Source organism: Saccoglossus kowalevskii, chromosome 1 (genome assembly GCF_978046115.1).
Source record: "Saccoglossus kowalevskii chromosome 1, keSacKowa6.1, whole genome shotgun sequence".
In the NCBI taxonomy this organism is placed as follows: Eukaryota; Metazoa; Hemichordata; class Enteropneusta; family Harrimaniidae; genus Saccoglossus; species Saccoglossus kowalevskii.
In genome coordinates, this window is record NC_140641.1 from 12,073,806 (window position 1) to 12,086,168 (window position 12,363).

General features: G+C 34.1%; 2 protein-coding genes across 3 annotated transcripts in view; one reads left to right on the forward strand and one right to left on the reverse strand.

Moving 5' to 3' along the window:
• LOC100375527 (serine/threonine-protein phosphatase 2A regulatory subunit B'' subunit beta-like) overlaps positions 1-12,363 on the forward strand; it is a 79,000-nt gene that overhangs the window by 45,442 nt on the left and 21,195 nt on the right. The gene's annotated exons all lie outside the window — the stretch shown is intronic.
• LOC100375373 (uncharacterized) lies at positions 5,993-9,903 on the reverse strand. Its single transcript, XM_078010069.2, has 2 exons — positions 9,746-9,903; positions 5,993-7,586 (listed from the first exon to the last, which is right to left on the reverse strand). The coding sequence occupies exon 2, from the start codon at positions 7,554-7,556 to the stop codon at positions 6,498-6,500; it is 1,059 nt and encodes a 352-aa protein (XP_077866195.2). The 5' UTR covers positions 7,557-7,586; positions 9,746-9,903; the 3' UTR covers positions 5,993-6,497.

Here is a 12,363-nt window from a genome sequence, read left to right on the forward strand (position 1 = left end):
TTTGGAAATTAGTGTTCCAACTAAGATAATTTGACACTGAAAAATATTGAGATATTATTTTAAAAGACGCTTGTACTTGAATACAAAATGAATAAAATTAAAAAAAATGTTTCTATGATTTCTCAATTTTTACTGAGAAACTTTGACTTCTTGCTCAAAAAACTTTGTGAAAACAATTCATGGACGGAAAACTGAGAATGTTATCTCTAAGTGTATTAAAGTAAGTGTAAAAAGTAAATTAATAAATTATACTCAGCAGCTCGCCCAACAGGGTAGGAGGATGGCTTGGTGTAGTTTTAAGGGAGTCCCTTGCTTTTATTATCAGAATAAAATCATGCATTTTGATTTGTTAGACTCCAGTGTGTATGTGTGTGTGTAAGTGAAACAAACAATTAAAGTATGTATAAGTTTCTGTTCCACTCAAAATCTTTCATAGCAACATGGTTTACATATATTTATAGGCAGTCTAGGATAAACTACAGACATGAGGTGAAGTAAATGTAGTATAGCTTTCATGGGTAATGAATTTGTCATAACCATTAAAAGTGCCATCAGCTATAAATTTCAATGTTTCTATTTGCTTCCAAATATTATTTTGTAAAACTGTGTGTTTTCTAGAATATTGTTGGTCTCTCCTGATACTTTTTGGTTGCAGGTTTTCATTTAAACACATGTCAGTTTGTTTCCAATTGGCCGACTGAGCAAAATTTTGTACATACATGTAGTAGCAATTCTTAATTTTGATCATTTTGCTTATGTGAGAATGAAATCACTAAAGTTTATTCATACTTTGTTCAGTTTTATGTATTGTTGATTTTTGTAAGTTATGTAAGTTGATTTTTGCTGCCATCATATCCAGGATGGCCAACTAGCAGCCATTTTGTTTGATGAAAATTTGTTCAATTCTGCTTAGGTTCAAACCTGGTTCACAGACAGTTGTGTTTAAGCACTTCAATGAAAGCTGATCTCTGTCATGATCTAATCCAGATGATTGGTAGCCATTTTGTTTTACATTTTGCTGAAGTGGTCATTATATAGACTCGCACATGTTTTAGGTGTATTACAGTCCAAGACATTTAACTCCCAGTGTAGAACTGGTACATGCTCTTGTTCAAAAAAATTCATAATTTTAACCCTCACTGGAATATCAAAACTTGTATACACCATGCTGCTTCTTTAAATTGGAAGCATGGCTAATCATGATATATTTGCACTATGTTTTACATTAATTATAATTTTTCGCAAAATGTGATACTGAAGACTTATAAGTTCTGTCAGAACTTATTTTTAGAAAGTTTTGGGCTAAATTTCTCAAATATATGATGAAGTTGCAATTTCCATACTGTAAAATACTTTACTTTCGCTATTTTCACTGAAAGAATGATTCAATGAAAATAAAATCCAGCAAATGAAACAGAAATTTTATACAAAACACCGAAAAAGTCTTTTCAGCGAAAATTAATTCCAGCTAAAATGAAGTATTTTATAGTATATCAATGTAGCCACCATATTGGTGTTTAGCCTCCATACTTGAACTTGAAGTTTGATATATTATCCATTATTTTGTTGTCCTTGTTCGTAGCTGGTTGTTATAAATCAACTAAAATAATCCTCCACGTATCCATTCCTGTATACTAAATTTGTGCAGGTGACGTCTAACTTGAGCTCCTTAATAGTATACGTAATCTTTTTACCAGTCACACTCATCTGGAACCCATGGATGATCTCTTTGAACCTGATAGATTAAAAAAAAATGGTATCGTCTGCCATATAAATAATTTTAAAAAATCTTTAAAAAAATTGTAGTAACTGTTTTGATGTAAATTTTTTGAATGAGTATAGCAGTCATAAAACGTTAAAAAATTGTTTATGTTTGTGTATGGGAACTGATTAAAAAAGTTTTAAAAGCACTGCTATGGAATGGTAGGCATGTGTGGGAAAATTCACAAATCATTAACTTGGGTATTAATTTAGGGTATCCATGTCCTTAGCAGGGACATATGCCAGCCAGCCAGTACATGTCTGTTTCAATCTTAGTTATCATTCAACTTTTGAACCATGTTATTATTCCCAAAAGCTTGGCGAACATTTTTTTGCATTATTCTGTAATTGTTTGGGCTGAATAAGTTCACATTGGTAACAGGTGTTAAAATATTGAAAAAAATATGCAGGTTTATTTTTTTGAAGGATGACACTGGATTTTTCAGATTTTTTATCTTTTTGATTTTACATATCCTGACACCAGAGGGCAGTATTTTTGTCACATTGATTCAGTGTGCAGCATATGTTTTACATGTATATAGTTACATCATTAAATTTAATTTATTCATTCCACATTGATCAATTTTAAGTCGAACATTTTTTTTCTTCTGAAAGTAAATTGAATAGTGAATTATTAGATGAAGTTAAAATAATGCCATCAAGATATACATGTACTTGATTTATAGCGTATGAAGGCTTAGATTCAAAATGTCATAGGTCAACTGCATTAACCTTTGTAGTAATCCTCCTAGTCTGTCCCTGAAGACAGGATTGTGATTTATTCTGCTGTGTTTACACATCTGTATCTTGTTAACTGTCATTTTCTTCCATGTATACCCTGGAAAATTTGCCCTCGGCTGACTTTTTCAACTGCTTCATATTTAACATAAATTGGTTCGTGTGATTGGTATTTATTTTGTTTTTTAGCTATAACTAATTTTGAAGATGGCACCTGGGCAATAGTTTCATTTATCTCCTGTCAGTGGCACATTATTTTCACTAGTGTCTAGTAACAGGGCAATAGTTTCATTTATGTCCTGTCAGTGGCACATTATTTTCACTAGTGTCTAGTAACTGGGCAATAGTTTCATTTATGTCCTGTCAGTGGCACATTATTTTCACTTGTGTCTAGTATCTGGGCAATAGTTTCATTTATGTCCTGTCAGTAGAACATTATTTTCACTAGTTTCTAGTTACTGGGCAATAGTTTCATTCATGTCCTGTCAGTGGCACATTATTTTCACTAGTGTCTAAACTGGTCATTAGTTTCATTTATGTCCTGTCAGTGGCACATTATTTTCACTAGTGTCTAGTAACAGGGCAATAGTTTCATTTATGTCCTGTCAGTGGCACATTATTTTCACTTGTGTCTAGTAACTGGGCAATAGTTTCATTTATGTCATGTCAGTGGAACATTATTTTCACTAGTAACTGGGCAATAGTTTCATTTATGTCCTGTCAGTGGCACATTATTTTCACTTGTGTCTAGTAACAGGGCAATAGTTTCATTTATGTCCTGTCAGTGGCACATTATTTTCACTTGTGTCTAGTAACTGGGCAATAGTTTCATTTATGTCCTGTCAGTGGCACATTATTTTCACTTGTGTCTAGTAACTGGGCAATAATTTCATTTATGTCCTGTCAGTGGCACATTATTTTCACTAGTAACTGGGCAATAGTTTCATTTATGTCCTGTCAGTGGCACATTATTTTCACTTGTGTCTAGTAACTGGGCAATAGTTTCATTTATGTCCTGTCAGTGGCACATTATTTTCACTTGTGTCTAGTAACAGGGCAATAATTTCATTTATGTCCTGTCAGTGGAACATTATTTTCACTTGTGTCTAGTAACTGGGCAATAGTTTCATTTATGTCCTGTCAGTGGAACATTATTTTCACTTGTGTCTAGTAACTGGGCAATAGTTTCATTTATGTCATGTCAGTGGCACATTATTTTCACTTGTGTCTAGTAACAGGGCAATAGTTTCATTTATGTCCTGTCAGTGGCACATTATTTTCACTTGTGTCTAGTAACTGGGCAATAGTTTCATTTATGTCATGTCAGTGGCACATTATTTTCACTTGTGTCTAGTAACTGGGCAATAGTTTCATTTATGTCATGTCAGTGGAACATTATTTTCACTAGTAACTGGGCAATAGTTTTATTTGTATCGTAGTCAATATTTTATTTCTTTTGTCAATATGGCAAAAGTTGAACATCAAAAGATAATTCAGTTTTCACTTATACAATGTGTAGTATGGTCCTGTTATTCTAGTGTTAGTATTTTTATACAATTTATGGTCTGAATCAGGTTTTATACTGTCTTTGGGGGGGAAACCTTGATTTTATTGGAGATGAATACATGATGTTGATATCAAGTTTCTGTTACCATTGGTAATGAACTCCACTACCTTAATTGTCTGTGGGAATAAGTCTTACCAGTGCATGAGAAAGTATTCAGTGGTCGGACTTGGGGTGAGAAGATACAGATGTACTATGAGTACTGTAAACCTCTTTTAATAGACAATGATGGAAATTTCATTTCATGATATTCATGAAATTTTATTCCTTTGAATCTGCTTCAATGATCAAATCATGAAAATTGATAGCACATAAAACAATATTTCTGCGGCCCAAAATTCTGTGCAATATTTTCACATTTTGTAAAATTTTCCAGAAAATTTCACCATTATTTTCAATCATGTGAACAGTTTTCGATATTGCCTTTAGATTTTCATCAAAAGGTTTATCAATTTGTATCAACATTTCGTATGGGGAGGAGAACACTATACAAAATCATTTTGTAGATGGTGCCAAAAGTTGACAATGGCGCTTCAAGGGTTAAAGTATAAATGTTTTCTGTTCAAGATTCTGTTCTTTTGTCTTTGTACTGCCATAACTACATGTGCAGCATGCCATAATTTTTTGTGATATTTCATAGTGAGAAAGTTCCTGTAGTTTTTCTCATTTTACTCAGTTCTAGGTTCCTTACACCTCTTATGTTGGCAAGATGAGTGATAATGAGGTTATTACAAGGTTGCTCCCACTGTACTGTCTTTGTGCATCCTTGCAATAGCCTCAAAGCATTTATTAAAGCCATGAGGAAAATGTTTAATGTAGTAAAAGACATAATAGCAATTTTTTTTCTGCTAAAATGCATGAATAGTATTTTTTACCACTTTGGAACTGAATCCTAGGCAAGCTTGGATGGTTTTCTTTCAAACTTTGTACATACATGAACAACATCATGGGACCTTGATGTACATCAAAATGGCCGATGGGTTAGTTGTGGGGCCTTATTTATCTCTGATATATATAGACAGATCATTTCAATTCAAACTTACATAGGATACATAGGCACTGTGAATTTGTTCAGAGATCTGAATCAAGATGACTCACTGTCGGCCATTTTCATAATAAAATGCACGTTTCTGCCATTTTGGAACCAGATCTCGGAACCTTCCTTGTGTGTATGAGGGTATGAATGAAAATGAGGGTGGGGTGTTGTGGGGCTGGGGTGCGGTTGGGGGATGTGGTGACTACTTAGTAATAACTACATGTCATTTCAGCAAATTTAGCATCTCGAAGCTATAATGAAAACGATTTCATTATGAGAATTAACAACACCAAAATAGAGTGTAAGCCAAGCTAAAATAACATGCTGCATAACAGTAAATATACCACAATCATAGTATCATACAGACAACCATACGTAATAAATAACAAATACACATTAAAAAATGAAGTTATAAAAGCAGAAGCATATTTAATTAGTCCAAAGAATAACAACAATTATAAACAGGTCCATTTGCCAAATTAATCATCCCCCGCCCCAATCACTCAAAGTGTAAAAAATAAATTTCTATCTGTCAAGATTGAAAATGGCAAGACCCTTGTCAAAATTGCTTTTTGAAAAAAAAAAGTACTAGGATTTCACCTGATTGTACTCTGAGACTCGTATTATATCCACTTCCAGCAACCTGATCGCTGTAAAATTAAAATGGTCTGTTGTAAATTTGATTAATGTAAAGATACTCAATAAATAGAAGTATCAATGAAGTGAAAATATTGCAAGTAGTCTATACAAATGTGATCCATTCCTAATTCAGAAAGTATTTTACCTTCTATGTCAAAAACATGAAATTAAAAAAAAAATATGAAAGTGTTACAAATCCAAGTTAAATTTACTGTGAAATCAAGTTACAAAACAAGTGTTACAATTTTCACCCATTTTTGAAAGACTTTTTTGTTTTACATTGCTCGATTTCAGAGTTGATTAACTTTAGGTCATGTTAGGCTTGGTGTCAAATTTAAAATATTGCATCATGGTCAATTTGAATTTTTTTCTAATTGCATATCTTCCTATTTGCATCTACCTTCGAATGCCATCTTTTTATTCATCAAAATTCTACTGCAATATGTTTTTTCCTACAATAAGTTGATTTAACATCTTTGAAAAAAAATTAAGTTGATTCATTTTATGAAGGTGACAAAAGTTGACTTGGCATTCAAAAGGTTCTTTATAGCTACCTCCTCCCATAGTGATTATGAGATGGTCAATGTGCTTGTAGCTGCTATTGATAATAATCCTACTTGCTTGGAAATAATTTAAAAATTCTCCGGGAATGATATACTGATGTTGGTTTTATACAGTTTATATGTTTTGATATTGATCAAAATTGCTGATATGTATAAGAAAACATCATTATATCATCCTTGTATATTAAAGTTCAACTTATTTCCTCTCAGCTTTTCCTGTTTCAACATTGATCTCAATCACAATGTGTGCTGCTGGTGGTTGTATTTCTTTTGGTGTTTCTTCTTGGGATGAGCTCTCTTCTTCTGTCTCTTCTTGGGATAGCTCCTCTTGGGCTGGCTCCTCTTGGGCTGGCTTTTCTGCTGCTGTCTCTTCTTGGACTGGTTCCTCTTCTTGGGCTGGCTCCTCTTCTTGGGCTGGTTCCTCTTCTTGGGCTGGCTCCTCTTCTTGGGCTGGCTCCTCTTCTTGGGCTGGCTCCTCTTCTTGGGCTGGCTCCTCTTCTTGGGCTGGCTCCTCTTCTTCTGTCTCTTCTAAGACTGGTTCTTCTTTTGCTGGCTCCTTGGCTGGTTCTTCAATAGTCTCATCTGTTTCTTCAACTTCGATTTCGACAACAACTTGTTCTTGTTCTTGTTCTGTCTCCCCTAGTGTCATCAATTGAGTTACTGCTTCTTCTGCCTTTTCTACGGCCTCTTTAGCCTCCTCCAATGCCTCTTCAGCTTCCTCTACTACCTCTTCAGCTTCCTCTACTACCTCTTCTGCTTCTTCCACTGCTGCCTCCACTTCCTCAGCTACCTCTTCTGCTGTTTCCTCTTCCACTTCAACAGCTTCCTCTGCTAACTCTTCAGCTTCCTCTACTACCTTTTCTGCTTCCTCTACTACCTCTTCAGCTTCCTCTACTACCTCTTCAGCTTCTTTCACTTCCTCAGATATTTCTTCTGCTGCCTCTTCCTCAGATGCCGCCTCTTCCACGGATGCCTCCTCTTCCACAGGTGCTTCTTCCACAGGTGCTTCTTCCACAGGTGCTTCTTCCACAGGTGCTTCTTCCACAGGTGCTTCCTCTACTGGTGCTTCCTCTTCTGGTGCTTCCTCCACTCCTGTCTCTCCCTCTATAACATAGATAGGTTGTCCTTCCACTGGTCCTCCTGCAATCTCAATTGAAATTTGTACTTCATCCCCTTGATTTGATGGGACGGGTGCACTGATACAGGCAACAACCAGAGCCACTAAAACAATCAAACTTGTACGGAATGAAATCATCTTGGTTCTTGAGTTTTAATTACACACAACCTGCAATCAAGAATGGAAACAAAAAATTGTGAGAAATATGATAGATAAATTAGTTCATTAATTGAATGTGGTTGAATTGTATGAAAACCTATCACATGATAAAGTGGCATTGAAGATTGCACCAAAACAATAATTTAATTCCATAATAAGCCATCGCACTGTTACGTCATTTGTTTACATTTTTTGCCAACCAGCATGCAAATGTCTGATAATGTAGCTCACTGCTCACCACTAAATTCAATATCTGCTGTGACAACATTGTCTGTATTAATAGGAATGGATATGTGTATACTTGATAACAACAGTAGCGAATAATGTCATTATTTTGTCATCAGGTGCGAACAGCTGATTTTTACAAACAAGTTACTACACACACATACACATATACACACATAAAGTGAATAAGTTCATCAGTCTATAGAATAACAAAAAGTAGTTATTTTATAGAATGGAGAAATATGTGAGATCTGCCAAAATTAACTGTGATTTTGACCTTTGAACCTTAATTCAACTTTTGTTGCCTTTCATAAAATAAACCTGCATTACTTTTTTTCAATTATTTTGATCAAGACCTATAGGAAGTGGGAAATTGTGTCTAAAATTGAAAAAGGAAATTAAAGAAAAATACATCAAATTATGGCAATCAGTATAGGTTTAGAGCTGGGTAATTGATGTGAACATAAATTTACTGATTCAGAACCAAACTATCAAAAAAATTACCCATCAAACATGACCAAAATTTCATGGCTAAGAATGAAGATTGCTGCAGTAAGTATCAAAATAAAAAAAAATATTCTCTAAAAATATAGAACTGTAGAAATCTTTTCAAAATGAATAAATCTGAATATGGTCACTCTGAAGCAGCCACTCAAAATATCAAAGCAATCTGAATACTAGTTTCTCCAAGACAATGAAAATAGCAGTTTTGTTCAAAAATCAGAACAGTTTTCTTCAGAAATGTAGAACTGCAGAAATCATAAATAAATCTGAATGAAGTCATCCTAAAACTAGTCACAAAATAATGAAGCAATAATAAAATATATAAAATCTTTTCATCTCATTGTATTGTAACAAAACATCACTTCAAAATAAAGAAAAGTTTGCATCTCAGTCTCCTCAAGATGTTGACCAGGAATCATTTCAAAGTTGTCACTTCACTTCACTTCATAATCTTTACTTCTGAATTTAATGTTTCATTCATTCATATTACCGATAGTTTGATATAAAATACATGAATAATTGATTTGAAAAAATCATCGAGAATGGTTTGTGTACTATGGTATATTAAAAATGTATATCACATGTGAATGAGATAAAAGTTTGTGTTCCCCTAATCACACGAATTCTGTTTATTAAATCACTGCTTTCTGAAAGCCTCCATGGTTAGCCGAAATAAATGGGGAAATCAGGCATTGTGTTAAACTTATGTTGTCTGCCATAGAACTGGCTACTACATTTGTACCCACTGCCGCTGTCGTGGTGCACAATGTATTAGCATTATCTACATGAAAGTTGCAATTCAAAAATGTAACCTTGATGTTACTACCCAAAAGTCAAAATACCCCTTTTGTGCCCAGAATGACTATCCCTGCTGTTTTAAATAACAGTGATAGGAATCATGTTACACTGAAATGTATAGAATACCATGTTTAGTATCATCCTTCCATCGTTAACTTGTCAGTTGGCATTGCTTTTGTAGCGATAGCTTTGAAAATGTTGAGCCTGAACTGTGAGCATTATAAATCTTGCAAGGATGTATTGGAAACGTTAGAAACGACACCATGGATTAAAAACAATCTTGTTATACATAGACAGTATTTTAAATGTAAGATTTAGGATATGAATATTGAAATTAGCTTTGGTCTGAAACAAGTATTCAGTCGAAGAAAAAGTACAAAAGTACAAAGTAATTTTGATGGTGATCTGAAGCGCCAGTCAAAAATGAATTTGTGATATTGTTTACTTATATCACATCACATCTTGAATATACTTGCACAATAGAAAAAGCCAGATCAAGGCTGCATGTCATACTTTTTTCAAATTTTGAGACCAACTAGTATGAAACAAGGTGTATAAGATCATGAGAATTCTCTCTGGATTCCTCCTCCCACTTGGCCAATGGAAAAGATTTCATGAATTTAAGCAAAGAAGTCACTCACCAATTAGAAATTCAGCTGGAAAACAGCGTTGTCAAAGTAAAGTCAAAGAAATTCGTCCGACTGATACTAAAGTCTTCTGCTGAAACCGCTGACTAGCGAAGCAGGCGTTGAGAAGTCAGAAGTGATTGAGAAAATTGGAGAAACTCGTCCACTTTAATAGAGAGCTAGACACCCACTCAGTTTCTAAATATGGCATTGAGTGGGCGGAAAAAACCAATCACAGTGAAGGAAATATGCAAATGGGTATGGCCATGACCAATCCTACATCAGTAAAGTTTGTTATTCCCTTGAGTAATTGTTTATGTTATTCTATCTGGTTGTGGAAAGAATGAGAAGCTTGGAGTCTGCCGAGGACTGCAGTATTAACAGGATTAATGACTTTCAGGTCAAGGAGGGATGGTAGACATCAAACTTAAGTATAATCCAGACCACCCTGCCCTAACCCTCTGACCACCCTGCTCAGCTGACTGTCCAGTGATGCCAGTTGAATATGCTCTGAATTAAAAGAAATAATCACTGCAGATGCTTGACATAGTGGTGGATATTATAGAATACTTATTTTACGGTATCTTTTTGCTGCAAACACAATATTAATATGGTTGAAAAACTCAGAATAGTGTTAGTGTTGGGAAGGGTGAAATACTCAAAATGAAGAAACTAAGGTGTGTTAGTGTTGGGATCTTCATGTGTTCATAATTGGAAAATTATGATGTGTAATTGCTGCTGATATATCTCCAAAATGGTCTTCTGGGAGTACATCCCTATATTGATCTAACCTTTTCCATCATTGCCGACACACATTCATAATTGATGGTTATATTTAAAAGTGCAAAGCAATCAGCTATCGGTTGAGGACTGTGATGATGTAAATTTTTGTATAATGTACATGTATAGCTTTCCCAGTGGTATTAAAGAGCTACTGAGCTCTGTTTGTACATGTTCTTGCATGTGATATTACAAAACATATGCATTTATTGTTTTTTGCAAAAAAACATTATGTGATCTATGCATCCGCATTGTATAATCATATTTATGATTATTTTCAAATTGTCCTTCACTATTTTAACTTTTTAATCATGTTTAAATCAACTTTACAAGTGCTCACAGAACCATTTTGTTTGGAATTGTAGTTGACCTTTAAAACAGTTAAACATGAAGCCTAGATAGTTGTAAAAGTATTTTACATTCATTTCTCCACTTATAATGTAAAATCTGTATTAGAAATCCCATCCCTAATAGAAACTGCACCTGTTTGTTTTAAACATTTGAGAACCTGAAATCCACAATTTCTCATATACTTGTATATAGATGCTCCAACAGAAATTGCGTAATACTTCTGTTGCATAATACCATTTTAAAAGAAGCCTGGGCATTTAATGCAGATTTTACAGTACTATAACTGTTTACTACTTGTTTGGTGTCTCTAGCATTTATTATGAAGTAAATTACTTATTTTGTTTTCACTTTATGTTATTAAAATCACATTCCCAATAAAATATTTCGGGTCAACATCCTTCATTAGGACTATAAAGTAAAAGACAATGAGAAAAAGGTCCTTGGCACTATTCATAAAATAAAATACTGTTAGTTAATCATTTTATAAAAGAAAAAAAATCATGAGATTATGTATGTGAGTGAACATTCTATTTTGGTTACAGTGATTTTCATGAAATTTTTTCCACTCTCAACCACCTTTGAATTATCAAATGACTTATGGCCAACACCTGCTCTGAACTTGAAATGAACTGGAATTAAATATAACTGGTCTACGTCATGAGCCTATGAAAAATGTCTTGCATCATGAAAGACCTTTAATACCTCAAATAACTGTCATGTGAGATAGCTCCCTGTTACCTTGTATGTACATAAACAGTGAAAGTGCAGCCCAGGGGAAGTATACAATGAGATAATTCCTTAATAAAATTTGTTAGATTTCTGTGTTGGTATCAAAATGAATATTTAATAAGTATTTCTGATTTTTTGAATTATTGTGCTTCAAAATAAAATAAACAAGAAGCCATTGCAAATTGTTTCATACTAATATAGTAGATATTATGAATTTATTACGAGGATACCTCAAAGTATGCGCGAAGTCAGTACAGCTGGAATAACGACTGATGCGCAGCAGAGGTCGATACGACGGTGTACTGTCTGAGTGCATACTTTGAGGTATCCCCGTAATAACCTTATTATTATACATCTTTTCCTTCCAAGGATACATCATGGGAATGCCAAAATTCAAAATGTTTAGAACAGAATCAGCAAATTTTTTTGTGTGGAGTCCGGTCAAACTCTGGTGGCAGCCATGCTTGTTTTTGTTTTTAGAGGATACTTATGCGCGTAATCATTCCATATTTGGAATTCACATTTCCTAATATGATAGGATGAAAATTTTCTATAAAATACCGCACAATTACGGCACACTGTAGCTTATGGCATTAGGGTGACAGATGTATAATAATATATAGTAATCCCTGTCCTTAGTAACCAAATTTGTGTTTGTTTATTATAACAGTTGTATACACGGATGTCATGGTGATTCTAATGCTTTTTAAGACACAGTATCAGAAGCAAATTTAGCCTTGCCATACCATTGATAATGATTTCAATGAATATTA